We start from the raw sequence: 27,062 nt of genomic DNA on the forward strand, positions 1-27,062 counted from the left end.
CAATTCCCCCTCGCAGGACGGTGATGGCGAGCGGGACGTGACCACCTACACAGTCCTGATTCTGGAGAAAAGTTCCGTCCAGATTAACGACCTCACCCCAGACACTACTTACATGTTCAGGGTCCAGGCCCTGAGTCCTGAAGGAAACCCCGGCACATACAGCGTGGAGCACGATTTCCTTACCTCACCATTAGGTACCAGAAGCCGTGCAGTCAACAGCGAATGAAGCTAGTCTCCGTAAAAACGCTTTAATTCATCTATCGAGTCGCTAAATTTGTTTTGTTTCCTTTTGATTTGCACAGCTGAGTCACAGATCCAGAACAACTCCACCATGGTGATGGGAGCTGTAGCCGGAGTAGCGCTTATTCTGCTTGTTGTGGTGGCCGTCTTGCTGCTGCGTAGACGGTGGGTAACAACATGCTTCATATTCACATCCATCGCCTGTGTCATTCAGATAAATGTTATTCACAGACCTGCATAAACCATGTGATTATGTGCCACAAGCTGTAGTAAATTAAAGATGTTCTGGTCTGACAGCTCAGGAAGAGTTTATTGGTAATGTCTGTGCTGCTATTGAAAACAGCTTTGGTCTTTTTCAGCAGATACTGACCTGCAATTACCGAGAGTCAGTCTATGTTCTGTTTAGTCGCGTAGTGATTATTCATGTTTTCCTCTCAGGAGAATGAACTCTCGCGGCAGGGGAGGCGCGGAAGATCCCTACTTCTCATCAGGTTAGAAAACCCTTCTCGACATGCAATAGTAATAAGGTTATTGTGTTGTTAGTAAACCATTATGGTTGGAATTGTCTCCTTAGAGCAGCTCAAGCCTCTGAAGACTTATGTTGATCCACACATGTACGAGGACCCTAACATCGCCATCCAGAAGTTTGTCACAGAAATCGACGCCACCGCCATTAGCAAACAAAAAGTCATTGGTGTTGGTACGTTTTTCCCCCCTTAAAAAATCACTTCTCCTCCATTTCATAAGAGGGCAGTTTCTGATGTTTCTTCCCGCTGTCCGTCTGGCGATCAGGAGAGTTTGGGGAAGTCTTTTGGGGCGTGATGAAGACTCCCAAGCGAGGGGAGGTGGCCGTGGCGATCAAGACCCTGAAGCCAGGGTACTCTGAGAAACAGAGGCAGGACTTCTTGAGCGAGGCCAGTATCATGGGGCAGTTCTCACACCCGAATATCATCCGCCTGGAGGGAGTTGTCACCAAATGTGAGTCGATAACCTCGAACAGAAGTCCAACTCATCATTCTCAACTTGTTTGTGTCCACTGCTCGTACACTTTGCTTTTACTAAACACCGGTTTTCTTTTTAATTTTCAGTCAAGCACGCCATGATAGTGACAGAGTACATGGAGAACGGAGCTCTTGACACCTACCTGAAGGTTGGTATATGATTTAAACTTCATACTTTTTAGTCCGTAACATTTGTCAACTGCGTAAACTAAAACCATGGAAAACTTGGTTGAATTGAGTATCTGTATGTTTGCCTACATTGGATCATATTAAAGTGCATTGTATAAAATGTTTAACTATTCCTTTAATACATTACATAAAGTTCAAAGCCGAAAAAAGAACTACTGGTTTTGACTGTTTTTCTTATTTTTGTAACCATAAATCATTTAAAGTATGTGTTGTTTTCCTTTAGGATCGCGATGGAGAGATCCCGTCGTATCAGCTGGCGGGGATGCTGCGTGGAATAGCTGCCGGCATGAAGTACCTCTCTGACATGAACTACGTCCACCGCGACCTGGCAGCAAGGAATGTTTTGGTTAACAGCCTCCTGGAGTGCAAAGTTTCTGATTTTGGGCTGTCGCGTGTGCTGGAGGACGACGCTGAGGGCACCTACACAACAAGAGTGAGTCCAGCAGCCGCATATTTACCAGCCTAGAAGCATAGAGAGAACAACCCTTCTTTTTCTTTAGTAAAAAATGACAGACTGCTGATGCTATTTTCACTCTCAGGTGTCCAATCTAAGAATGTTGGTCTTTGATCGCTTTGCTTTTCCACTTCCTTCACACATTTAACACGATTTGTTCACTTTTGTCTTACGTCAGGGAGGTAAAATCCCCATTCGCTGGACGTCCCCTGAGGCCATCGCATACAGGAAGTTCACTTCAGCCAGCGACGTGTGGAGCTTTGGCATCGTCATGTGGGAAGTGATGGCGTTTGGAGAGCGGCCCTACTGGGACATGAGCAACCACGAGGTAGGTCCAGCTCTTGTGGTTGATACGAAAGCTTGTTTTTGGCCTGTGGAGGTCAAACTTTAGTGTGCGTAACCACCTCCGTGGTAGAAAGCAGTCTCCCAACCCCCTCTTGAAATTAACTGCGGGTGTCAACATACGTACATAGGACTTTTTTTCCCAGGCTGCCCGTCACTACAGTCAAAAATAGATCAAAGAGCTGCCTTTCCTCTTCCTCAGGTCATGAAGGCTATCAACGAAGCCTTCAGGCTTCCGGCTCCGATGGACTGCCCATCCGCCGTCTACCAGCTCATGCTCCAGTGCTGGCAGCACGACCGCTCCAAACGACCTCGATTCACAGACATTGTCAACATTTTGGACAAATTGCTTCGCAGCCCAGAGTCTCTAAAAACCATCGCTGACTTTGACCCGCGGTATGAAGCTTTCTCATTTGGTAACAAAGTGAAAGAGACTAAATGAAAAGGGTTACTATAAAAGAAACAAACCCTCTATGGTGCATAGTGAATTCTGTGGAGAATTACAGAACTTAAACTCCATTTATAAACACAAATGTTGTGTGTTAATAAGCAGATGAAGCTGATAATATATATTTTGTTTAAATTCCAAGTCCTGGTTTCCTCTTTTGTCTTTAACTAGAGCTCCATTAGTCTTGGTATTTGCCATGAGAAATATTGAAACATCTCTGGAATGTTCCTGTCATGAGTCAACCGTAAAATTGGGTTCCCTCTTGTTCAGTGAACATAACGTGGCAGTAAATGATGAGTAATCCGAACGTTCCTCGTTCCTCGCAGCGTCTCCATCCGCCTGCCCAGCAGCAGCGGCTGTGATGGCACCGTGTTCAGGTCGGTGCCCGAGTGGCTGGAGTCCATCAAAATGAACCAGTACAAGGAAAGCTTCGCTCGCGCCGGGATCACCACCATGGAGCAGGTGCTCGCCTTGAGGCATGAGTAAGTGCACGCACGGCGGGCTGAGCTGATCCGACCTGGCACCAGGCCACTCTTTGTAGTAACACAGAGGAAGTACTGAGCTCTCAGCTCGAACATTTGTCAGCCAGTTTGTGAACGTAGAAATACTTCACGCTGCTACCTCATTCCTCTCATTCTCTGCGCCTTTGACTTCCACAGCCGGAGGCTTTTTTTAATCTGCTGCCTGGCCCCAAGAGTTTCAGTTATTTGTTAATTCGGTACTCCTTTTGAAACCATTTATGCATTGAGTCAGATGCTATTTGCCCATATTGTTTTCCAAACAAAACTCCATATTTTTATTAAGCTAGTTCAGAACCAGTTCTTAACCATTACCTCCGTAGTAGTTTCTAGATAGCTTTTAGCCCTCTGATAAACAGTATCTGTCATCTCGTCCTTGCAGAGACATCAGGAACATCGGTGTGCGGCTGCCCGGTCACATAAAAAGGATCGCATACAGCATCCTGGGCCTGAAAGACGAGACCAGCTCCCTCAGCGTGTTCGCAGTGTAATCTAAGCATTCCACCAAATCTACGTGCATTGACCGACCAATGCCATTTCACTCGCGAACGAGCAGGACTGCAGTGAGGGAGGGGGTTTTGGGGGGAGTTACACGGCAGGGGGCTTATTTTTATGGCGCGACTGAAGAGGACCTTCTGAGCCCCTCAGACCGGACTGAGATCAAAAACACTGAAGTACTTTATGACGACAGAGGACAAATAATAATGTTTTATATGTTTAACATAAACATGTGTTATGTGATGTAGTAAATGAAAGAACAGTTAAAAGATCCAGAATGTGAGACAATGTGAGAGTGCTTGGTTCCTATTTACTGAATGACTGAAAAATGTAAAATGTTTTCTTCCAAGCACTCACTTTTATACTCCCAGTGTTTAAGGCTCTAGAATTTTATTTGTTTTTCTACATGTTTTATGATCAACGAGACTTGCTTTTAATTTGGAATTTTAATTCCACTCAGGGCAAAGAATCACACATTGTTGTTTTGTAGTTGGTCTCTGTATCACATAATGCAGTTTTTCCTCAAGTCTTGTTTGTTTACATCATGTCTTAAACTGTCCATTATTTTTTTATTTAATATTTATTTTATTTTGTATTTATGCCATTCATGATGAGTAACTGATCTGGTGTGTATTCACCAGGCTGAGTCATTTTGGGTTTAAATAAAAAATGTTTCCTTGTAACTGGATCACTTCTTTGTCCTCATGTAGTCAACAGGTGTTTGTTTTTCATTTTTCCAGATTGAAATATATCTGTTGGAGGAATCACCTTAAACTTTGGAACGGACGTTATTAACATTATAATTGGGAACATCATTGACTGTGGTGATCCCCGACTTTTCATCCAGCACCGATAGTAGGTTGACAATCGTGTTGAGGAGTAAAATGTCTTGTCAAGTATTCATTGGGCTATCAATGAATTTTGCTACTGACATTCAGTCTTTGTGAACTTTGCTCACCATCATCAGGTCAAAATACACTTTGGTTTATGACCAAATCCAATAAAAGATGACTGGCTTTCCAATCAGCCTCAGCGCTGCTGGGTTTGTAACTATTAGCACACAATCAGAAAACTAGGCCGGCAACAGTGGTGAAAACACTCATTTCGTTTTAAAAAGTCGCCAGCAAAGAACATATTATAAATACTTCACGCCTACATGTTAAGAAAAAATACAATAAACGATTACACCATCGTCACACAAACTATGCAATTCTGCCACACATGGCTCGTAAGAAATTCCAAACCTCAACATTATTGATGTTAACAATTTTACACTCCACCCTTAATAAGCTACTATTAAGCAACATCTGCCGTCCAGACGGAGTCAGTTAACCTCAGTGACTTTGCCAAGATGGATCAAAAATGTCGTACGTACACACAACTGTGCTGCATCATATCATAGTCATGATATGCATTAGTACAACAAAAATGACTGGTTTAGCCATGAAATAAAGCTAATTCGTTGCGTTACATTGACACTTTTATTATAAATTGTGAAAGACAGTTGATTTAATTTCACACCTTATAATTATAGCATATTATTTCCCAGAGACTCATAGGCTCCAAGTCTGGGGTATGGCTAGACATTTTCAACCAGTCCACCAACAGTTGAACAACCATTCTGACACATTGAATATCTAATCCGTGTCATGTTCCGGTGAAGCTGAATCATTCATGCACTCACCCAGCCACATGCACACACGCACACACACACACACACAGGAAACTGATATATTCATTTGTTTTCCCTTTATCTACAATCATGTTGATGATGACCTTTTCAGTTTGTTATAAGTAGTCATCAAGATTTACAAGCTGTTGATGATCAATTTAGTCTGAAAAAAGGTAATCTAATATGAATCAATCATTCAGCAGAATATAAATGAACTACAAGAAGAAGTTAAGTCAAGTTATATAAATGCCTCGAATCAGATGGCTAATAAATGTTTCCTGATTCCTGATGGATTATTGGGGCTGGAATGCAGATCATCATGTGACATTGCGTTAAGGCCAACATCTTAAGTTTTTATTCAAACTGTAATTCAGAAGAACTGACAGCTACCTCAAAATTGAGAGAAATCTTCTGAGATTTTACATACTTTAATGAACCACTCATGCTTACAATGTTGAATGTGTGAAGATAATTCCCTTAGTGCTACTTTTCCACACCAATAACGTATACATGCCTTCCATCTATATTTCCATACAGTCACAAATACGTTTATTTTACCGCCAATGCAAACTACCATAGAGTATGAACCCCATATCTGTGCACATGGCGATGGGGAGCAGTGGGGTCCAGACTGAGAGGGCTCTCATGGTATTTTTCTTTGCATATTATCCTTACATTTAACGTTGTAACGCTGGAGTCGAGCGACCTCTGGCGGCGAGCGAAGAGAACCCACGCGACGTTCACGTGCTACCGGGAAAAAAGCCCATTGACTGCACTTGAAAACAACACAGATGCCGTTTAAAAATTGGATGTTCTATGACACTTTTGTTAACATGATGTGACGATTGAGGGCAAACAGCAGCAGATGACACAGGAACTTGTGAAATATTTATTTAAATAACGTTTTACGCCTCAAAGGAAATGATATTATTACATACGGTCTACGGTGTACTTACAGGCGAGGTTGCTTTCTGCAGGTTTGGGGTTTTCGTCCAAAAAAGATAGGTTAGAGCCAGGAAAAAAAGAAATTGACAACTTTCTGATGAACATGAATAACATCACAAAGCCAGGCAGCTACCGGACGTGACGTGTTATTCCTGTCTGGTTCCCGCCCATGGAAACGTGACGTCAGAGAGCGGTCTTCAAGGGATGTTTTTAGCTCATGGAAGTTTAGCTAGCTTCACTTGGATGCTTGAAATTGTACCTGGAGACAGTAATTATATATATACGAAACCACTTTAGTGAGAAAGAGCACACTATTTCCATTCAAATACCGCTTTTACATGCCGCTACAGTCTGACTGGTTTGATAAAGAAATAACTAAGCTTAGCTGTGTGATGCTACCTTTATCCGAGCAGCATAATTATTAGTAATAACATGGCACAAGTCGCTCCTTCCTCCAGATCGATCGTAGTAGCTGACTGGCATCAATGTAAAGACAGCAAAGAATATTTCAGCAAAATTCTACACAAAAGGAGACGCAAAAACTTCGGTATGACAGATAAACATTTTTATTTTTGTTAAATCGTTTTGGATTTTGAAATGTAACGTAAGCATTTGTAACTGGGCTTTGATTGTACGATTAAGTAACGTTAATTCTGGAAATTATTTTTAGTTAGTTTTTTTAACCTTAGCATGATGCCACCCAACATAATTAACAAGAGACATGTATTCGTATTTAATCCTAATATACGAAGCCTGATTCATAGTGTGCCGTCTTACTTTACAATTACAATTTACAAAACCACTTAAAACGAGGACATGGCAAAAACACTAACGTGGTTGGTTTGTATGCTTATTGTTTTTTAGAAATGTAATGACATTCAGTTTTTCAACGCTTAATATCAACTTCCAGATATCCTAGAGTGACATAATAAAGATGGACTTTTAGATTCGATTCAACTTTATTGTCATTGCACAGGGTACAAGTACTGAGGCAAATAAATGCTTCTGCCATGCTGTTGAAAATCATCCATACACTTTTAAACCAAAGGAGTTACAATGTGACATTAACCAGCAAGCCATGTAGGTTCATGTGGGAAGTATTTATTCCAAGCAGTATACAAAAGCGAATATTTAGATGGCCGTTTTAAAACTTTATTTACAGGCCTTTTGGAGTCTCCGATGATGCCTCCACACGAAGCTGTGGACACAGTCCATTACAAGGTATTCATCTCCGGCAAGAGTGGGGTCGGGAAAACTTCTCTTGCAGCACGTCTTGCAGGCCTGAAACTTCCCAACTTGCACTATGAAACCACAGGTGGGTCCAGAGTCAATGAGAGTCAGTTGCTTTTAGAGTAAATTACTGTCAACTCTTCAACATAAAGACTAATGAGATCAAATATTCCATTGCTTTCTTCAAGGTATTGAAACCACGGTGGTCTATTGGCCCGTGAAGTTGAGAGAGAATGGTCGAGTGCTTTTCTTCCGTCTGCAGCTGTGGGACTGTGGAGAGAACACCTTGCGAAGATTTGACCATTTGCTTCCTGTATGTATGAAATAGTGTTTCCACAAAACACATTGTGTTGCGTTGAAAGAGAAAAGGGACTATGCTTACATGAGGCAAGATCCAAATAAAAACCCTAACAACATCTACCAAACGTTTTATCTTCCAGGCCTGTAAGGAGCAGGTGGATGCCGTCCTCTTCCTATTCTCCTTCACTGACAGGACATCTTTTGAAGATCTGTCAAGTCAAATTGCTAAATGGACTGGGACACCGGAGGCACATGTTGTAAAATTGGTGGTCGGCACAAAGTATCCTCTAGTGTTTTTTCTAAAACTGAATTGTTTATTCACAACCAGGGTCATTTCAGGGCTAGGATATCATTTCAGAGAATAGCAATTGTCCTTAATGGCTGTCAGATTTGACCTTTTCATGCACTGTGATGTGCCGGAGAGAGACGTGAGGGACTTCCAGGAGACATGGAACTTACGAGTGCTGCGTGTGGGCGGGGAGGTCAGTGACGGGATTGGTGACGTAGCCCCATTTCTCAACTGCCTGGCGGAGAACCTGTGGCATCAGGACTGTGTTACAGCTGGATCAGCCAACCATCGTTCACAGCAGAAGACAGGCACTCTACTTTAAAATCGTATTTGTAACAATATCATGAAGTTAGGGGCTGGACTGTTTTAATGGATTCCTGTTCATTTCATCTAAAAAGCACCCACACACACACACATTTTTTACTGACGTTTATTTTATATTTTGCAGGTTTAAAGAAACAAAGCACATTTTAAAAAAAGTTTAATGAATGTGAAAAAATATCTTACTTAACTTAAAACTAATTGCCCCTACATGTTGTGTGCCTGTATTGTGAAAATTCAGTGCAAGTTGGAATCCTTATGTTGTCTGGTGCTCTATAGGCAATTAAGCTTAAGTGCAGTCAAGTTTATATTAAAAGTGAACAGTGTTTATATTTTCAATTAGTAAAGTGTATTCGCAATGTGCAAGTTAAAAACGGCATTGGTATAAAAATCAAAAGTCATCTATGAGTGGATCATGTTTCCGTCACTGTTTAGACGACAGCGCCTCGATCCACTCCTCTTTATCTGACCTGCAAAGAGAAAGTAAAGAATCCCAGATAGAGGAATAGCTGATCAAGGATATGCATTAGTCAAGGTGCAGAAAAACAGATGTCCTCTTTCACCTTGTGTTGGCAACAAGTATCATGGCCGTCTGTTGGCCGGTGTGACTCTGGGAGAGTGTCAACAGGAACGAGTGTGTGGGTAGATCACAAGCCTCACTATCCAGATGCTTAATGTGCACAGATGAGGTCGATGCGTGAGCCATAACTTTGAACTTCAGAGCCCTGATATGTTTGAGAGAGAAAACAGTGGTTTAAAAAATAGGAAAACAATGCAAGGACAATTCAGAGAATTACCAAATTAGGATGTTGGGTGTTAAAAATAAATTCTGTACGAAATTGCCCCATTATGCAATCTGGTCAAATACTTTTCCGAGATGATCAAAAGGTCATTGAAAAGGTGGAGGTGGATGCTGACGAAGGACACTCTCGACGCATTGGTGACCTCTGCGTGCAGCCGTCTCATGGGACCCTGGCGCACCAGAAAGCGCCCGCTTGAAACCAGAGGGACTGACTGGAGGAAGAATCCGTTTGACAGAATGTTAAAAGCGCTTCGTATGGTTATTAAACTTGCAGTTGGCAAAAACAGGACATGGGTTACCTTAACTTTGTCAAAGTCCAGCGTCATTTCCAGTCTGACCAGTTCCTCTGTTTGCATATATCTTTCCACCCCTTTGTTGCACTCCATCACCATCTGGTCAGCACACAAAACATTTAGAATCTAATTTTAAAATGAGATTGCATTTGCTTAGCTCACTTAAAACAAGAATCTCCTTCCCCTGTTGTATGAATGTGGAGGGTTGAACACTTGAATGTGAAACTGCACTACCTGATGGATCGCTTCTATTGCTTTTTCAAGATTGGCAATTGAGTCAGAGTCTCGGTCAGTCAGCTTCAGGATGCTCTGAAAGAACCCAATGGAAGCCTTTTGTGGACATTTGTAATGCTTCATACAAGTTCAAAACATACATTTAGGTGAATAGGATTCAGCGGTCGGATGCCTACCTCGAGGATGAGTTTAATACGAGTGATTCTCTGAAAGGGAAGGACAAGGAATGACTTAAGGCTCCGTCTTTGACACACTGAGTTACTCTCAAGCTTCTTGATTGAAGATAGGAAGTCCCTGTTCTGCTCCCTTGAAAAAAGTAAAGGCACACATCGTTGAATAGTCATGAAAGGTTGGGGAGATTGAGCAGACCAACTGAGACTTACAGCAGACGGTTGAACATTCTCTCCTGGAACATCATGTTGGTCAAATACGGCACATAGAGGATTTGAAACTTGGTGCAGTGCTGCAGCACAATGTCTCCGACCTGAGATATTAGCACACTCTCGCTCAGTCGCATTTCCAGATCTATTAAAAACCTAGAGGCGACAGGAAGACTGCAGCTCAGCGTACACGCTCACAAACACCAGATCAAAACGTACAAGAGGAAGTGCAGGTGTGTGAAGCACTCACTTCTCACTGGCTGCCATCACGCATGTGATGTTGGAAAACAAGAAGTGATGCTCCATTCGATTCAGGGCCTTTCTGAGGGCCTCCGATGCACAGAAGTGATTTACGACAACTCGCAGGCTCCTTAGGTAAGACGCTTCAGAGCTGATCAACTCAAACCTTGCCTTCAGCGGGCAAAAAAAAGAAATTATTTAAGATAGATATAAGAGCATTACAAAATTGTGAATTTGAGATGGATGGTTCTGCCCATTGAGCATTAACATGGTTAACAGACAGAAATACGCTGACTGAAGAGAAACGGGGCGGTTTAGCCATGTAGGATAAAAATAAAGCTGCCCGACACCCGAGTGTGAGGACATGAACACTTCTCGGAAGTATTGCTTCTCTTGCCAAATCGGCGTAGATGCGCCTCCACGCAACGGTCCTCACCACTTTTTTTCTTGGTGTGTAATGAGGGGCAACAGTCTCATGTTTCTACTCTGCGCTTTTAATTTTCATATAATCCCATCTATAATTTTAATAGTCACACGTTTTTTTAATTAGAAGACACTGATCTAAAATGCAAAAGTGGCCATAATGAGGTTTAACACATGCAAGTAAAACTTTCCACACCTCCTGAAGGCGAATCTCACTGGTTGTCATGTCGCTGAGAAGACCAGATTGCACCACCTCTTTTAGATCTTGCCAAAGGGTGTATGGAGCAGACTTTACACAGGGAGATAGAGGGGAACAAAGAGTCCCTTCAAGACGTTTGTATGGAGGGAGTGTTGCATCAGAGAAGTATTGGGTAGGGGTCAGGTCGTGCACGTCCAACACATGGGGTGTTATTAGTTGAGACACGAAGCTGGGCTTCGGGCAGGGCGGATTTTCTTTCCACACCCGCCAAAAGTATTCCTGATACAGTGGAGCTAAAGCCAAAGGAACAAATGCAGACAATATTATTTCAATTTCTGTAATTATTGTTCAATGACTGAAAACAAGGACCAAATGAAAAAAGTTTCTTACAGTAATGAACAAACTTCGACTGGAATGATTCACAAAGATCTTCCTCAGTCCGATCTGCAGCCCTGAGATCGTTAAAGCAGGCCACATTTTAGTTAGAAGTCTAGAAATATTATAAAGGAGCATAAATATTTACCAGTCGCCACTTTTATCTTGAAAGTCTTCTGGCGACAAAATGTCATGGTCCTCAAATGCAGGTACTGAGAACAGTTTGTGCATCAGGGAGGGTTTCTTCATATTCAACCCGTGCATTCCAGCCAATGATCGTAGAGCTGTAGATATGTCTGGGGGAGGACTACAAAAAAAAAAGGGCAAAGAGATTCAAGCATCGTAGTCGCACACACAATGTTTACTGGAGTTTTTTGGGGGACACCGTGTGGCCCTTACCCGCCATCCTCAAACTGGCTCGGCGGGTCCCTGCTCTCACCGAGGCCTCCGCAGTCCGGAGCGCTGTTGGGTTCCAGACACCACCCATAAGGACGCTGCAGCTGCGCTCTCATGGTTTGTGTTGGGGAAATCAAAGAATCCACTAAAAGACTATCGTCAAAGTTGCAGCAGTCTGGATTAGGATAAGGGATAACCCCCCTAATCAAACAGCGGCTCTTTTCATCTCCGCCGTTAAATTGAGCCATAGCGCTTCACCCTGTAACAGTTCTCTAACACGACCCTGCAGCAAAGACTCTTTTTATAAACCCTGAGCAAGTGAGAAAAGGGGGAGGCTTTTGTCTACTGAAGCAGCCTCAATGTGGCCCCAGAGCCACATGTGAGTGTCACTAGCCGCAATCACAAGGAATTGGATTCAGGTGTGGTTTATTTTTTTTCAAGCTTTTTATACGCTGGCCTTTTTTCCATCTCAGTGCGGATTCAAACTGAATTATTGGTGGCCAGCTGATCTATTCTGGTGGTAAATGTAATATTTGAGAGTCGGTTTAATAGGCAAATTGTGAATAGGCGACACCATTTTCTCACAATACAATAGGATGTACAATTGAGGGTATTTTATACACTTTACTCCTGGATTTGAATATCTTCCAGAACCTGTCCTCATAAGAAGTGAATTTGTGAAGTGGTTCCATGTTTAATCCCTAAGGTTTCTGTGCACATTTAATGTGACAGTCTCCTCTATCTTGACCTTTCCTCGCGTCTCCATGCCTTCACAGTTTTACCATCACGTTGCAATGACTTGTGGGTAATTTACTTGGGAATAGTCAGCAACTAATCCTGATTCTTTGAAAGGGTTCATAAAGGGCTCAAATGGTTGAGTTTTGAATTGGACGATTTTTTTAATTGTGCTTTGTTTAATGTTTAAATGTTTTTTAAAACAACATAAAATGAACCATTCATCTAGAAATGAATTCACAATATACAAATACTAGTTCTTTTATTTGAAATTTAAACTTTCATACAAGAGAAAAGTAGATATTCAATCGCCTGAACATTGTCGGTAAATTGCTCAAATAAAACCATTAAAATCCTTGATATATGATGTTGTGACATGGCAGTATTATAACAGATTACAAAAGGAATATGGATGATTTCAAGGTACGAACATAAACCGATAATTTGACACAAAAATAAAAATGACTTTCTCAACAGGAGCTACAAACTGTTTTGTAACTACACATTGAAAACTGTTGAAGTGTGGAAAATAATTAATACAATACAAGAAACCTTCTGTAATACAAATACCATCTCTGAACATACGTCAACAAACGCCCTCATTGCTATATTGATATTTGGATGTGATAATGCCGCAGAAAAGGGTGGCTTCCACTTATCTGGAGAAATGATTTGTAAAGTTAGCCCTTCTAAACTGTTGCAGTTACAAGGTAGCTTTTCCATCATCACTAAGGGGCTAGAAATCAACATGGCGCTTTATTCATCAGAATATTGTTTCAAATATCCATACGTTTGCAGGATCACCTGTAGATCACTAGTGTTACTCTGAGTTGGGCTAACACTACTCCACTTGTACAATTGTTTTATTCATGCTCCACAACTTAGACAACAAAAGTTTTATGACACAAATTAAAGGTGAAATTATAATAATGTTCAATGGCTAAATAATCAATCATACATTGAGCATTTAATATCGTGTCAAAATTGGACAACAAAACAAGTAAGAAATAATCAATCTACCATACCAAATCTCTAAAAACCAATGAAATGGGTAGCCACCCAAAACATCTGCATGCAAACACACCTCACATATCTGCAACATCCAGAAACAAATGACCAGTTGTCCCTTCTTGTTTTTGGATATTCTGTACGACAAGCCCAAGTGACAGCATTTCCCTGTGTTTATACATGCTCCCTGCTGAGAAGGGTCTGAGACAGCCGGTCGAGTAACAAGGTATAAATAAGACAGATCCCGAGTTGGGAGGCTGGGGACTTGCATGACTAGTTATGAGTCCTGGTGGGCACAGTGATACTGCGGGCTAGTAGTGCCAGCAGAGCCAGCTCCACAACCCCACGGGCTCGTTCCAGTGCCTCTGCAGCCTCCCTGGCAGAAAACCCTGCCGCCTGGATTCTCTGGACATCCTCGGCTGGAAATTGTTCTATAAAGGGATGGGGAGAAGGAGGGGCTGGAGATGCAAGCTGGGCAGCCTGAGCAGTTGGAGGGCAAGAGGTGGGTGAGCCCACTGCCATAGACAGGGGGCTGAGAAAAGGGTCCGCAGTCTGGAGGCCAAGGGTATCCGGCGTGTTTGTGCCAGAGGCCCGTCCATCTGCAACCCCTCTTCCCTGCTGCCCCTCAGGAGGTTCCCTAAACTCCAGGTCCCTTGTAGGGTCAGGCGGGACCTCGGGCTCAGACTCTAAACGGCTGATGTAATTTGCATCATCTGCCCTCCTCTTGACGGAGCCGCCTGAACATCCACGTCCCTCCACAGTCTCTGCCGCCGCCCCGCCCAGAGGCTCATCCTTTCCAGAGAGGTCAGGCACGAGACACTTAGATGGTCCCTCATCAGACACAGCAGCTGCATGGTTGGCTTTGGCATTGTTTGGTTCCGCACTGGGTAAGATGGCAGAAAAGGGGATCCACTGGGTGCTTCCGTGGGAGGGGGGTAGTGGCCCTGGGGCCACTTCCTCCGTTTCCTGTTTCAATGGATGTGAGGGGGAGCAGGACATACTGCGGTTTTGGGACTGAGCACAGTGGTTGGATACCAGGAGCTCGTGAAGCTCCATCAGAGCAGCCGCCAACGACGGGACGGTGTCGGAGTGGTGCTCTCCCTCAGGCTGGTCCCTCTCGGGGGACATCACGCCCTGGGAGGCAGTGGGGGACTCCATTTCAACAGAGTCCGGTTGGCTGAGAACACTCAGATGCGCTTCTGCAGCGTGCGACTCCATAGGCTCGTGCTCCATGGGTTGGATGGGGGAAAGTTCCTTGGGATGGGCGCGCGCGGGGTTGTTAATCACCTTCTCTGATTCAATATTCCCCTCTGCGTGGCCGGGCTGAGCCTCACTCCCCAGATACTCTGTGGCCGGGTTTGCAGGAGGGGAACATGTATCGGGGACGTCTGTAGGCGGACTGGGCACAGGGCGCACTTTGGAGTCAGTGTGCACAGAGAGAGGGCGAGAGTGGACCTGAATAGGTGCAAAACAGTCATCCTCTGCTGAGGAAGAAGGCTGTGGAAATCCCTGGAGGCCGGGTTGGTCACGGCACAGCTTCGGGGCCAAAGCATGCTCCATGGTGGCCGGGTCCGATCGAGAGGGAACCAGAGATTGGGGGTGACTATAGGAAGGGCCTTGGGATTGGGAGGTGGATGAGGACGTTTGGTCTAAGGTTCTGGGTAATGTAAATGGTGGGGGCTGCGGCGAGGTAGTTTTTCCATCTGCAGTGTCTAATGTAAGACAAAATATAACTGGCAGTGAAACAGTGCCCAGAACCCTCTAGAGGCATTACTTTTGGGGATTATATGCATTTAAGGGAAAAACCCAAAACACACATGTTGGTAACTCATTGGTAATTCATGAATGGCTGGTGTGTGCATTTACATAGTACGTTTTTCTATGTTAAAAATGATAAACGTTTTCTGAATTCATGCATGGATACTTAGAAACAAAAGGTACATCAATTAAACACTCCAGCAGAAAAACAACAGCAAAATAAAAGACATAAATAGCAATGGATGTAGCACTCGCAATGGCCTTGTGAATTTGCAGTACCTGGTTGGTAGGTCTCCCTTCAGCTGTCTCCAAATGAATCAGTGCTGTCCTGCTCAGGAGTTAGGGCACACACCACACACATCATGCAAAGGGACGGAGAAAGTTAGCAGTCACGCACACAGAGCATGCACCAACCTAAAAGCCTTTTCTCTCACACACAGATGTGAAAAGTGGCATCCCAAAATATCTGAGCCAAAGGCTTCACAGAGTGTGGTTACATAACATGTCACTGAAATTAAGAAAGCTCAATTTGAGGTCACCTCAGAAGGACATTTGATCAAAATCCCTTAACTATGATAAACAAATTAAGACCAAAAATTGATTAAACAACGGAGCTATGTCTTTTTTCTAGTGGAGGATTGCCTCATTCCCCAATATGGCTTATTTAACAAAGTCTCTGCAAATTAATTTTAAAGTTAATTACTGCTGCTTTTTCTTTCCAATTCCATTTGCAGCCATTACCGGACATCACTGCCTGATGGAAACAATTAAAAAGTAATTAATTAAAGTAAATCAATGGCAATAGCACTGGTTTTAATTGAAGCTTTGAAAAGCATTACAGGGAAACACGTTAATGCTTTTTTGACAATCCCAAAATTTACAACACACCAACCCGTGGTGAAGGCACCACTTTCTTCTTACAGTCAACCTCCATTAAAGTAAAATAAATACCTATTGGAACATGACACTTCACATTGATATTTAAGGAATCTTAAAATACAATACTGCCATAAACCCTCTTGTTTTTTTACAACCTTTTCCAAAATGGACTTGTACACTCAAGAGATAAGGTGGGATGTAAAGAAAAGGTAGCAAGGTATAAAAGGAATGACTGACATATGACAACACATGGTATATTTTGTCATATCGCCCAAAGACGGGGAGATGAGATGACACCAGCCAGCTACAGTCAACCACCATTGGCATGTCAATATTTGTAAGATGTAATGTTACTAAGAACTATTTGGAGTCATTATTTAACCTTATACAGAAATTCTGAAAATGGAATTCCGTTCTGTAGTGCTGATTTTCTCTGTAAGATGGTCTTGCTCACACAAATCAACACCCCCATTTCTACCAACACTAGATGTCCCTATTCCTTTGGGCTCTAAAACTCGTTCAGATATCCATCCGCACTGTAGATTCACACAGAATCCAATCAACTGTAACTTTTACTACATACAGCAAACAAGCCAAAAATAAACCAAAACACATTTGTCCCTTTTAAGTCCAAGAAGCTTGATCCAAGAACAGATTTGTCTCTTTGTGCGCACACGCACACACACACACACACACACACACACACACACACACACACACACACTATCCTAAAGCATATTTAACTTACTGAGGTGATGACATGAAGAGATCCCATGACTGACATTCCAGATGGGGTTGAGAGTAAAAACTTTTAAGTGGCGCATGCAAATGTTGTTCTAACTGAGCTGAGACCAAGTGCAGAGATGAGGGCCCGGTTCTTACCGCTTTCATGTATTGACCTCTGAAGAGCCTCGGCCAGTTCTCTGTCAGCTACCTCGTCCGTACGGGTGTCTTCCCGCCCCTCTGGTCCGTATGCCAGTCGGGCACACTCTGGCAGCTCTGCCTCAGACAGGAAGCGAGTCTCGGTGCCTGTGGTGCCTATTAGTAGCAAGTTCTTCTTCAGGTCGATCGAACACTATAAGACATTCAGGACAAATAAGGCTCACAGATTGTCTTGAAGATTCAGTGTACTGAAAATGACATGTTGAATGACATTAATTTCAAAATTGTACTGCAGACTTTGATACGATAACATGGGACTCATACCTGATGTCTCTTCAGCATATCCAGGCCAAGCAGCATGTCCATTGGCTGGTCCTCCAAGATGGAGAAAGAACACGGGAGGAAGTCACCCTCTATTTGGACCTGAGCTACACAAGTGCAACGAGACAACACAAATTGATCACACAATCTCTCACAGGTTATTTCGCTGTATAAGAGTATAATGGTAAGCTAGTTTTTACTTTGTAGTGGCTGTCATCTGAGCCATTTAATACGAACACGTTGTATACATTTAATACAACACATTTCAAACTGCATGCAGACTTTGTCTGACTTTTGGTAAGTAGGGAAAAAAGAGTGTTTTGCTGGGGACTAGTCTGATGCTATAATAGTGTTGCTAAAAAGAACGTTGAGAAAAACCCAACACTCACCCAAATGAACCCTGCCAATGATCTTCTGGGTGCCCACTCCCTTGGCAATTCCTGCCCAGCGACGGTCCACCAGCCGCATAATGTTACAGCGCTCAGCACACGCTTGGCTCATGATAGTCATCTGGGCTCCTAAACATAAGGAAGGTCAGGGCTTCACAAAATGATTACTTCTTACTAAAAAAGCGTGTGCGATGAAGAGGGTGTGTGTGTGTGTGTATGTGTGTGCAATGACGTGACATTCTTGTTCATGGTTTTAATACATACAAATGGGATCAGGTTTGAATCTTCATTACCTGAGTCAACAAAAGCCTTTACAGGGTGCCCATTGACCTTGCAGTTAATGTAGAGCATCACCACCTGCCCAAAGCTTTCTGGAGCCTCCTCCATTGCAATCGTCATGTTTTCTTCCACATTGTGTTGCCTAGAAAGAGCACAAATGCAGGGATAAGAGACTCAATTTAAAAAAAATTCCCTTCCCCATGTTAGCAGCAAATAGTCTTGTCAAATTCATTCATATTAAGAATTTATTGCATAAAAATATGCGGTTACAGTAGCAAAACTGAGGCCTGAAGACAAAAGTCTTGTTATTCACGAGAAATTGACAAATCTGTAGTCTTTGCTGCATACCTGATGTCCTCCTCAATCTTTGCTTGGGCATCCAAATCAAAAGGATCAGCAGTCAGAAGTCTGATCCTCTCTTGCTCTCTCTTAGCTCGATCCTGCTGTTGCTCCAGCAGCACTTTGGTGAAACGCTCTGACAAAATAGACCGTTTCAATAACGTGAAGGTTCACATTTCAAATTAAAGAAAGTAAACAGAAACTCCCGCCTGTGACATTAACATATTTTTCTTTTACCCAAATCTCCACTCAGCAGAGCCTCAGCAAGTGGTGGGTTTCGCTCCTTGAGGAGTGAAAGCTCATGCGGATTGGACAATAGCATCTGCTGGAGTAAGGCAGGGTCATCCAGCCCCGGAGGAGAGGACCCACGAAAGGCCGTTGGCGTCGACGGCTGTGCGGAGCGCGGTTGCTGCTGCTGCGGCGGCGGCGGCGGCGAAGTCTGTTGCTGTTGAGGCCTTACTGCGACACGTTGACTAGTTGAAGAAGATGTGCCGGGAATTGTGATGGAACGAAAATCAATATGAGGGAGACCTGAGGAGCACAAAAAGTAAATAGTGAGAGATTAGTATTAGCATTTTTTCATGTACAAAAACTAAATATGTTGCATTCATCTTGCATTTATCTTTGATATAGTTTTTTGTTTTAAATGAACACGTTTCTCTTTCTGTAACCTACTGTCCTCATACTTATGATGCAGGTCTGTGGTTGGGGGCTTGAACAAGTGGCAGTAATACAGTTTGAATGAATGTATTTGGATATGAAAGCAACTTCATGAATATCAGCTGACTTGTTTTGGCCTATTTCTGAGCAGGTCTAAAGTCCTGTCAAAGAACATGTGTGTTACCTGGGAAGGCTGGCTGGGTTGGTGGTGGCCTTCTGTCAGCTTGCCTGAGAACCACAACATCTCCATCCTTAAGACCATAGGTCCCCAAGGCACGGGTATGGTCTTTTAGGGTCTGTTCTGCAATTGTAATCTGTTAATGAAAAAAAGAAAAAAGTTAATTTAACATCACTATACGGAGGATTTGCTTCTTTTTTAATTCATGTGGATATTATATTATAGTATCATCTACTCAATAACACATAGTGTTTCTCTAGGGCAAATTGTACCGTTACACATTAACATTAACGTTATTAAGATAACGTTAGACAACATTGGACACCGTTAACGTTACATTAAGGTTACTGTGATGACGTACAAACACAATTTGGGCTCGATAAGGCGATAGGAAAGCCAATTAAGCTAACGTAAATGTGGTAAACGTGGAGGTGTCGTTAGCATAAACAGTTGTTGTAGGTTTTTTTAAGGATAGCTGGTTGATATTTGGGAGTTTCGCAACAACCGGTCCGGCAAAGAAATCAGCAAAAGTCCGATTCATGCTAGCAAGTCGGCTAGCTAGCCGTTAGCTATGTGGCTACAGCTAGCCTTGGTCTTACCTGAATTTCCCCAGCTGGGATTCCCGATTCCAGTTCACAAAGTGCTATAAAGTCTCTCAGCTCCAGCTCCGGGGACACATCGAGGGCGAAGGTGGTCTCTGGGTGATCCCTCGGCGCGCAGAAAACGGTGACCAGCATCGCTTTTTGGGGGGTTAGGGTCACTAACGTTAGACAAAACCGCTGCAACAGAATGCGGTTAACTTAACGTTATTGTAGTTCGCCATTTCACTGGGAGAAACACCAATTGTTATTTAGATTGTCACAGCTTTAATTGTGTTTCAGCACATAAGAAGCCAAAAGAGAAACTGGTATTACACGAATAAGAGTGCTTTTCACTTACTGGGTAAACGCCTGGTGTGTCAGTTTCTCTTTTAACAACTAAATAACATGAAGTATTGCTCAGTTGTGCCGCATATCATCCCGATTTCTTTTTCGACATGTCGCAATACAGAATTTGCCGTCGTGAATAGTTTCTTATTCTAATCTCAAAACACTGTAAAACCAAAGGATGTTACGCCACCTACAGGATCCTTTGAAAAGTACATACATTCAACAACAGGCGTGAGGAAACTTTGAATCATTGGGATTTTAACAAAAGTGCGTGTGTGTGTGTGTGTGTGTGTGTGCAAATGGATCATTTACTGTAATACCTATATAATGCCTATATTGTGAACCCAGTTGTTATTATGTTACTATTTTTATAGCCTACTAAAAAATAAAAATAGAGGGTTTACCGGTAGTCTGTTGATGCGGTTACTTTGGCTAACCTAAAATCAAAGCAGCAAACGAATACAACTTTAATTTATATAGCACATTCCCATAGAGTAGCATTGTGAAAATGCACAACACGGCTCTTTTAACCAGAAATGACCATTCATCATTTTCTTTTATGTGAGAAAAGTCGGTTGTCTCTGGTCTAGTCTAGTGCTCTCTGTATCTTTGGATATTCACGAAATTGCATAAGTGGTGTATTGGAACACGAGTGTGTCCTAGAGTGATCGTATGTAGGACATCCAGAGTCTGTGATAACATTAATCAAAATTAATGGAGATTTCCAAAATAAGCAGTTCTTTCAAAAAGACCACAGAAAAAAAGAACATTTTCACACATTCATCTTTTAGCAAAATTCTAAGAATGCCAAAGTGTACTTGCATTAGAATGTGTTTGCAAGTCCCTACACATAAACAGTTTACCCATACACAAACTGCGAAGGGGGTTCCAGGGCTTTAATGTGAACTCAATTCAACTCTATCAACAGTTAATAACGAGAAAACTGATTGTAATTTGATGGTCCATTTACTCATACGAAATAATGAAGTTCTGAAAAGTTACCACAGTTGCCACTCTAAAACGTATGATCCATATTCACTGAGACAGCACAAAGTCACGTCACAGCCTTAACTTTAGCACACGATGGGGATTGATGGGCTGTCTAAACTGTTTGGGAAGGAAGAAAAAAACTTGCTATGTTGTGATACTACAAGAACAATATAGAAAGTTTGACTTCCCCGACATACTATGCCACCTGACTCACGACATAATGTGAGTTATTAAAATCACTGGAACATGGCTAGCCTACATAACGTCTTGGATATTCTAATCATATCCGTTTTAAGAAACGAGCATTTGCGTGGTTGTATCGTGCAGAAGGATCAAGAATATGCTTTTTTTCCACTTGCTCTTTTAGTCGACATGCAAAGGTGTTTTTACTGGTAAGAAACAGAAGCTTTATGGTTCCAAATAGTCAGACACATGGCTCTTACCAAGTTCCCTACTATGAATAAATAAAGAAGTCAAATTTAAGGTTTGTTTAACATATAAAAGCAAATGTGTTTTTATTATAGAAGACAACATTCTGTTTCTAAAAACGTTTACGGTTATCCGTTTGGTTGCCTGTTGCTTTATGAAACAAAGCGTGTCTTTTAAAATCAACCCTGTGATTATTTATTTAATATCAATGAAATTAACTGCAGTATTTAATTATTTGTCAAGTAACGTCAATAAAATATATATTTTTTGCAAAAGATTGAGTGAGAAATCTAAGGGCTGTTTTGAACAGTATAAGTATTTTGTCATTTATCAAGTACGAGTGTCTGTGAGGAGGGAGCATTCATCCTTCAGTATAATAATACAAAATGGTAGAAAACACAATATGCTCTCATCATCGTGAAACATGCAATTATTTTGTTTCTAAAACCTCTTGCCCCTTTCTTGAAATTGGTTCCCAAATCAAATAGAGCATCCGATTCACAATGTAGTATACTGGGATGTTTTACAACATTAATAAAAACAAATCACAATTCACATGTTAAGTGTCTATTCCTGATCTTTGAAAAAGAAGTTTAATAAAGAAAAAACTCTAGACGCCAGTGTGTTGCAAGATTAAACAGTTAGTGTTAAAAAAAAGATTAATGAGTTAATGATTATTATTATTATTATTATATTAAAAAAGATTCTGCTTGATTAAATTTCAAAAACAGATGACGTGCTAACTTGAATTGATTTTATTCTCATTTCATTTATTAAAATTCACATTTCAAAGTATTACAAGCATGGCATTGTAATACATATTAAGTTTGAGCTTAATTCTATTACTCACTCCTACTTATACCATTGTACATGCATTTTTCCACCAAAGAAAGTAAAAACGTGTTGTTTGCGATGATGTGTCATTGAGAACCATATTGGGTTATGAACACACGTGGGATTCTCACTTCTTTATAAAGTGGTGGTACCAAGTCTGATCTTTTGTTGTCTCAGTTTCTGTGGTGTGTCACACATGAAAGACTCAGTGGCTCTTATTGGCACTGAAGAATTGAACATGGTTATTTTCAAACTGCTTATTTTCACTTTAATTTTTTATGAATTTACTGTGGATTTGGATGCTGGGATAACTTGCTCAAAAGGTGAATATTACTTTCTTGTATGAATTTCATAGATAGTGCTGTAAAATATTCCATTTTGAGCTGTACAACTATCCCTTACTATTTGTGTTCTTGTAAAACGGTAATAACTCAAGGACAAAGAGTAACTAGAAGTGGGACTGGTTGTGAATCCTGCCCCATTGAAGCTTTCCAGCCTGAAGAGAATGATTCCCAAGTCTGCAAAGTATGTACAAAGTGTGAAAGCGGTAAGTGTTCAGAATGATTGGTTTTAACACTAAAAATACAACACGATACTGTGAGCAATAGCTAACAAACCGTAATGATATTTGACATTCGCAATTTGTGAATATAGTGAAAGCTTTGCTGTTTCACTCTGTGCTGCAGAAGAAAGCTTACTTTAAAGTCTCATGTGATCTCATTCCTTTGTTGTTGTAGAAACGGGAAGTGTTGTTAAAGAAGAGTGCACAAAAGAGACAAACACAAAATGTCAGTGCCGTGAAGAATTTGTTCCCTGGGAAAGTGATTCTTCCTCTTGCAAATGTAGAATTGGATTTGGGCTGCAACTTGAAGGTCGTAAATGTTCAAAATGTGAAGATGGATATTTCACTACACAAAGAAACTCGCAGTGCAAAAAGTGGAAAGAGTAAGTCTGATTTTAAATGTGTTGTTAAAACTGTGAAAAACACATTTTAAAACTTTATAGACACACAAATGATCTCAGCAATGTCTAAAGACCTGTTGTTAATCTCTGCATCCTTCAAATTTCCCTCTAGATGTAAATGTGGAGTGAAAACGAATGGAACAAGGTCCTCAGACGTCATCTGTAATGAGCTCCAAGGGTGCACAACCAGTAACATCCCTACACCAAGTGCCAACTATCTCACTACACCCCCCACATCAAACAAAATGGTCTCTCTAATTGCACGCCTAACATCCCCCCATCCTCATGAGAGGGCACATACTGAGAGAATACCTACGGGCACCACCACCACCATGGCCGCTCCAGGACACACAGTCACCCACATCGGTACAGGTAAAACTACTGCTTTCATTTTTGAATGACACAACATTATAAAGGCTATTAGGTAACCTGCATCTTGCGTATCCTGCTCAGGGTTGGCCCTCGTCATACTTGGAATTATTGGACTGCGTGTACTGACCGCTGTGACCTGCAAACTGCACGTCACTCCTCAACCTGCCGTGCCAAGTATGTTGCATTAAAACGAATGATGCTACAGTCGGCGGGGGAGTTAACTGAGCACAACTGGAAATGGGCGGAAACAGTTAGCCTGGATCTGTCCAATGTAACACAATGGTGTAATAACACCTTTAAGGCTCACAAATTAACTTGTTTGTTTAATTCTAAAAATGACACGTCTTGCTGTTATGGGGGATCACATGCAGAACTATTTCTCTGTCCCGTAAGTTACCAGAGTCCTGATGGAATGGCCAGAGAACCAGCAGGGACATAAGGACTCCTGTTTACCATCCTTCTTCTGAGCTAAGCTAAGAAGAGGCTGGCTGTAGTTTTAGAGTTGCCATAGAGACAAACGTAAAAACAAGTATTGATCTTCTCATCAAACTCTTTTCAAGCGAATGATTTCTTGTCAATTTATTCCTTTGACCCCTAAACGTCTTTCATGTTTTGTACAAACATTTCCTTTTTTTCTTTTTCATGGTTCCCAGGAAATCTCCAACCTTTGTTCCTTCATTCTTTGCTTTAGACCATTCATTTTAAAAGTTAAATTGCAGATATAAAGTTCTGATTTAATCAATTATGCTTTAACTTTTTTTCAGATAATGACTCACTGTGTCGGAGACCAGTTGAGGAAAGTGGCGAGAGCAGTCTGTGCTCTGTCAAACGGAATCCAGGGGAGCACTGAGGTGTCAAATCAACCTGCCAGCGAAGACTGTGAAATATTGGATCAGATAATCAGCACACAAATTATTAACGACCACTTAACTTTTGCTTGAATTGTTGGTTTTACATTAGAAGATAGCCACTTCAGAAAGGCTGTCTGAATTTTAGCAGGTGTATGAATGGTCAATATTTGACTTTTGTTTGTTCAGTTATCATTGAATATCGTGCAAAGTATGTGAAAGAAACAACCTTACAGATCATGCAACTAAAATAGTGTTGTATACTAACAAACCGCACTAAAATGCACATATGATGTACATGTATTCTGATGCTTTTTCATGTCTCGTCACTTCATATGTTGTGATCTGGTTTAATGGGGCAAGTGACACTAGTCTAAGAAGTACATAGTCTGAACGGCGTTGTAGTAAAGGTTGTAGCAATCAATAACTATGATAATGAACGGGTGGAGAGCTTGAGATGAATACGTTTTACTATTTCTACATATTCTGTCTGTTTCCATTTTTTCCCTGTTTTGATGATTTAGTTCTGTTCCACCAGTGGCGGATCTTCAAAGCTGAGAATACAGCTCTCAGCAGCGTGCGGGGGTTGGGGGAGATCCCGTACTGCCTCTTTTTCCCCATAGCAGCATACGTGCTCTTATGCTTTCATTGCAACCACTGGAAAAATGTCGTCTATACCTTGTAAACTCATAATTTCTATTCACTAAAGTTTCGTTAAGAAACCAGATAAACAAGCCTTCAAATCACAGGTGGCTTGTTGTGTATCTGACGGGTTCTGTCTGACTAAATCTACTAGGGAAACCTAATTTGATTTCAGCTCACTGATTCCTCTGACAGTGTCCTCTGTTGGAACAAACATTTCTTACTTAAAAACTGTTGTGAATAAAGTATCCAGATCATCTTTTTAGGTACAAGTGTCACTACAACAATGTAAAGGCACCGATGACTTAGTAGTAAAATGTGGACGTGAAAGTATGAAAAGTAAAATATCTGTAAAATAAAAACAAAGTCGCTGTCTGACTGATATTGTAAAGCACGTTTTTTGTCCAACATTTTATCGTTTTTAAAAAGCACTGTGATATCCTAAAAATGTGTGAATAAATGTTTTTGTACAACTAAACTACTTGATTAGGTCTTTGCAATTGTATTCACTATTGTACCTCTGAAACCGTCCCTGTAGACACTTTCAGTAAATGTCACTGATCCAGGAAGTTTGTGGTTTAGAGGAAATATACAGCATGCTTTTGCAAACCTTTCTTAGAAATAGCTGCCACTTAACAGATAGGAAATAGACAGAAATAGATATATGCCTCCAGACAGCCATTATAGCATGTCATTGCAAGTGAAAACATCCCAAAAATGTAAAACTAAAAGTGTTGTTTATATTTGGTTCTTACGGTTTCTATGTATGAAAAGCATTGAATTATTTCTTTCTAGTTGTATTTTTAATAGATTTGTATGTAATTAACCAAGCTTACTTTGGTATTCGGCACCATTAAATGCCATACCATGACCTTTGATGAATTTTTATATTGTCACGCTCAGCATCAACAGGACGTCTTCCACCCACCCTCACCTCGTACGTGGCGGAGGATTGTGCAGTGCACTGTGATCTCTAGCTTTCTATAGTGTCACCATCGCCTTTTGTGGCTACACAGTGACGATTCACACGGCTGAGAATTACATCAATAGTTATTTCACATCCTGACGGAGGTTTAAAGCATGAGACTGTGTGCGAGTGACAGAGGGAGGTAAATGCAGTGCTGATACGACTCACATGTGAAAATGTTTTGACTGGTGGGATTTCGGACGGTACACCCAAAAAATTCCCCCAATAAAACCCTCAACAGGGCAGTTACTGTATTTTACATTGCACCGTAGCGTAAAGGTAGGGGTTGGCTCTGGGGCCGGTAGTAGTGTCTAAACCAATAGCACGCCAGCATTTAGTTTCAAACCTGAATAGAGCCCAACAACAACAACACAAGGGCTGAAAACAATAATTGTTTGTATTATAGATACGTCCGTTAATTACTTTATGGTTTTATGTTACCTCTTCTCTTTTTACATTTCAGGATTTCAAAATATATCTCCAGATAGCGTTTTTTACAAAATAAAATAATAATTTACAGTAATATTACAGAGAAAAAACAACCGATCTCCAGATGTTGACAAGTTGGGATAAGCTTTTCCTGCAGGGACTGGTTTTTCATTAAATTCTTTTATGCAGGTTTCTTTCATTGTGTTTTTACCCAGTAGGCTCAGGGTTTTCCAGAAACCAAGCTAAGTCATATTCAGAAAATTGTAATTGCTTGTGGTTAAGTGACATGGCTTGTTAATGTCATATTCACTATATAACCTGTAACACGAAGGAGTTAAAATCTTAAGATTTAAACTGAGATTGCTTGTACAAATTGTACTACTACTACTATACTAAATTAGGTATTATAACTATTATATTCACCGCTGCAAGATTGCACGAG

At 41.4% G+C, this 27,062-nt stretch overlaps 6 protein-coding genes across 7 annotated transcripts in view; 3 read left to right on the forward strand and 3 right to left on the reverse strand.

Annotated features, from left to right (window-relative positions):
- The window catches only part of epha2a (eph receptor A2 a), a 12,629-nt gene extending 8,256 nt beyond the window's left edge, over positions 1-4,373 (forward strand). Inside the window, exons 7-17 of the mRNA XM_040202742.2 lie at positions 17-194; positions 303-405; positions 679-731; positions 815-940; positions 1,033-1,218; positions 1,329-1,390; positions 1,654-1,863; positions 2,063-2,212; positions 2,429-2,622; positions 3,001-3,156; positions 3,575-4,373. Coding sequence (XP_040058676.2) covers positions 17-194; positions 303-405; positions 679-731; positions 815-940; positions 1,033-1,218; positions 1,329-1,390; positions 1,654-1,863; positions 2,063-2,212; positions 2,429-2,622; positions 3,001-3,156; positions 3,575-3,683 — 1,527 coding nt within the window. The 3' untranslated portion in view covers positions 3,684-4,373. The remainder of the gene's footprint in view (positions 1-16; positions 195-302; positions 406-678; positions 732-814; positions 941-1,032; positions 1,219-1,328; positions 1,391-1,653; positions 1,864-2,062; positions 2,213-2,428; positions 2,623-3,000; positions 3,157-3,574) is intronic.
- The window catches only part of h6pd (hexose-6-phosphate dehydrogenase (glucose 1-dehydrogenase)), a 27,639-nt gene extending 21,174 nt beyond the window's left edge, over positions 1-6,465 (reverse strand). The window contains exon 1 of the mRNA XM_078092486.1: positions 6,319-6,465. The gene's annotated coding sequence lies outside the window, so the exon portion shown is untranslated. The remainder of the gene's footprint in view (positions 1-6,318) is intronic.
- cplane2 (ciliogenesis and planar polarity effector 2) lies at positions 6,450-9,538 on the forward strand. The gene is made up of 5 exons (XM_040202757.2): positions 6,450-6,854; positions 7,470-7,622; positions 7,726-7,850; positions 7,978-8,117; positions 8,226-9,538. Exons 1-5 carry the CDS (start codon positions 6,740-6,742, stop codon positions 8,446-8,448), a joined length of 756 nt encoding a protein of 251 aa, XP_040058691.2. The 5' UTR covers positions 6,450-6,739; the 3' UTR covers positions 8,449-9,538.
- On the reverse strand, positions 8,689-12,375 carry LOC120834652 (rho guanine nucleotide exchange factor 19). The gene is made up of 12 exons (XM_040202752.2): positions 11,793-12,375; positions 11,542-11,700; positions 11,409-11,470; positions 11,016-11,311; positions 10,407-10,567; positions 10,160-10,312; positions 9,953-10,082; positions 9,777-9,851; positions 9,549-9,641; positions 9,316-9,461; positions 9,011-9,172; positions 8,689-8,917 (listed from the first exon to the last, which is right to left on the reverse strand). The coding sequence occupies exons 1-12, from the start codon at positions 12,035-12,037 to the stop codon at positions 8,872-8,874; spliced, it is 1,728 nt and encodes a 575-aa protein (XP_040058686.2). The 5' UTR covers positions 12,038-12,375; the 3' UTR covers positions 8,689-8,871.
- A 394-nt stretch (positions 12,376-12,769) lies between these two features.
- ddi2 (DNA-damage inducible protein 2) lies at positions 12,770-20,417 on the reverse strand. Of its 2 annotated transcripts, XM_040202744.2 has the most exons (11): positions 20,157-20,417; positions 19,817-19,996; positions 19,224-19,353; positions 18,617-18,910; positions 18,389-18,515; positions 18,055-18,182; positions 17,762-17,890; positions 17,376-17,479; positions 17,052-17,244; positions 15,570-15,618; positions 12,770-15,244 (listed from the first exon to the last, which is right to left on the reverse strand). In XM_040202744.2, exons 2-10 carry the CDS (start codon positions 19,952-19,954, stop codon positions 15,608-15,610), a joined length of 1,254 nt encoding a protein of 417 aa, XP_040058678.2. In that variant the 5' UTR covers positions 19,955-19,996; positions 20,157-20,417; the 3' UTR covers positions 12,770-15,244; positions 15,570-15,607. The 2 variants fall into 2 exon arrangements, with proteins under 2 accessions (XP_040058678.2, XP_040058677.2); XM_040202743.2 differs by lacking the exon at positions 15,570-15,618 and having other exon boundaries at positions 20,157-20,414.
- Positions 20,418-22,542: 2,125 nt separating this feature from the next.
- Positions 22,543-25,707, forward strand: LOC120835870 (uncharacterized). Its single transcript, XM_040205156.2, has 6 exons — positions 22,543-22,722; positions 22,836-22,946; positions 23,137-23,344; positions 23,475-23,734; positions 23,816-23,908; positions 24,499-25,707. Exons 1-6 carry the CDS (start codon positions 22,596-22,598, stop codon positions 24,582-24,584), a joined length of 885 nt encoding a protein of 294 aa, XP_040061090.2. The 5' UTR covers positions 22,543-22,595; the 3' UTR covers positions 24,585-25,707.
- The last annotated feature ends 1,355 nt before the right edge of the window (positions 25,708-27,062 follow it).

This window comes from Gasterosteus aculeatus, chromosome 17 (assembly GCF_964276395.1).
Source record: "Gasterosteus aculeatus chromosome 17, fGasAcu3.hap1.1, whole genome shotgun sequence".
In the NCBI taxonomy this organism is placed as follows: Eukaryota; Metazoa; Chordata; class Actinopteri; order Perciformes; family Gasterosteidae; genus Gasterosteus; species Gasterosteus aculeatus.

What these genes read in the sequence shown, in the direction of transcription:
- cplane2 (XM_040202757.2), top strand. Translation starts at nt 6,740, where the DNA reads ATGGCACAAGTCGCTCCTTCCTCCAGATCGATCGTAGTAGCTGACTGG. An exon ending in CTTGCACTATGAAACCACAG is followed by an intron (nt 7,623 to 7,725) that starts GTGGGTCCAGAG and finishes GCTTTCTTCAAG; the next exon opens with GTATTGAAACCACGGTGGTC. An exon ending in AAATTGGTGGTCGGCACAAA is followed by an intron (nt 8,118 to 8,225) that starts GTATCCTCTAGT and finishes AATGGCTGTCAG; the next exon opens with ATTTGACCTTTTCATGCACT.
- LOC120834652 (XM_040202752.2), bottom strand. Translation starts at nt 12,037, where the DNA reads ATGGCTCAATTTAACGGCGGAGATGAAAAGAGCCGCTGTTTGATTAGG. An exon ending in TGGACTTTGACAAAGTTAAG is followed by an intron (nt 9,462 to 9,548) that starts GTAACCCATGTC and finishes TTCTTCCTCCAG; the next exon opens with TCAGTCCCTCTGGTTTCAAG. An exon ending in CTTTTGATCATCTCGGAAAA is followed by an intron (nt 9,173 to 9,315) that starts GTATTTGACCAG and finishes CAAACATATCAG; the next exon opens with GGCTCTGAAGTTCAAAGTTA.
- ddi2 (XM_040202743.2), bottom strand. Translation starts at nt 19,954, where the DNA reads ATGCTGGTCACCGTTTTCTGCGCGCCGAGGGATCACCCAGAGACCACC. An exon ending in TCCCAGCTGGGGAAATTCAG is followed by an intron (nt 19,354 to 19,816) that starts GTAAGACCAAGG and finishes TTTCATTAACAG; the next exon opens with ATTACAATTGCAGAACAGAC. An exon ending in TCTGCTGAGTGGAGATTTGG is followed by an intron (nt 18,516 to 18,616) that starts GTAAAAGAAAAA and finishes CTATTTTGTCAG; the next exon opens with AGCGTTTCACCAAAGTGCTG.
- LOC120835870 (XM_040205156.2), top strand. Translation starts at nt 22,596, where the DNA reads ATGAAAGACTCAGTGGCTCTTATTGGCACTGAAGAATTGAACATGGTT. An exon ending in AGTCACCCACATCGGTACAG is followed by an intron (nt 23,735 to 23,815) that starts GTAAAACTACTG and finishes TATCCTGCTCAG; the next exon opens with GGTTGGCCCTCGTCATACTT. An exon ending in TCCTCAACCTGCCGTGCCAA is followed by an intron (nt 23,909 to 24,498) that starts GTATGTTGCATT and finishes ACTTTTTTTCAG; the next exon opens with ATAATGACTCACTGTGTCGG.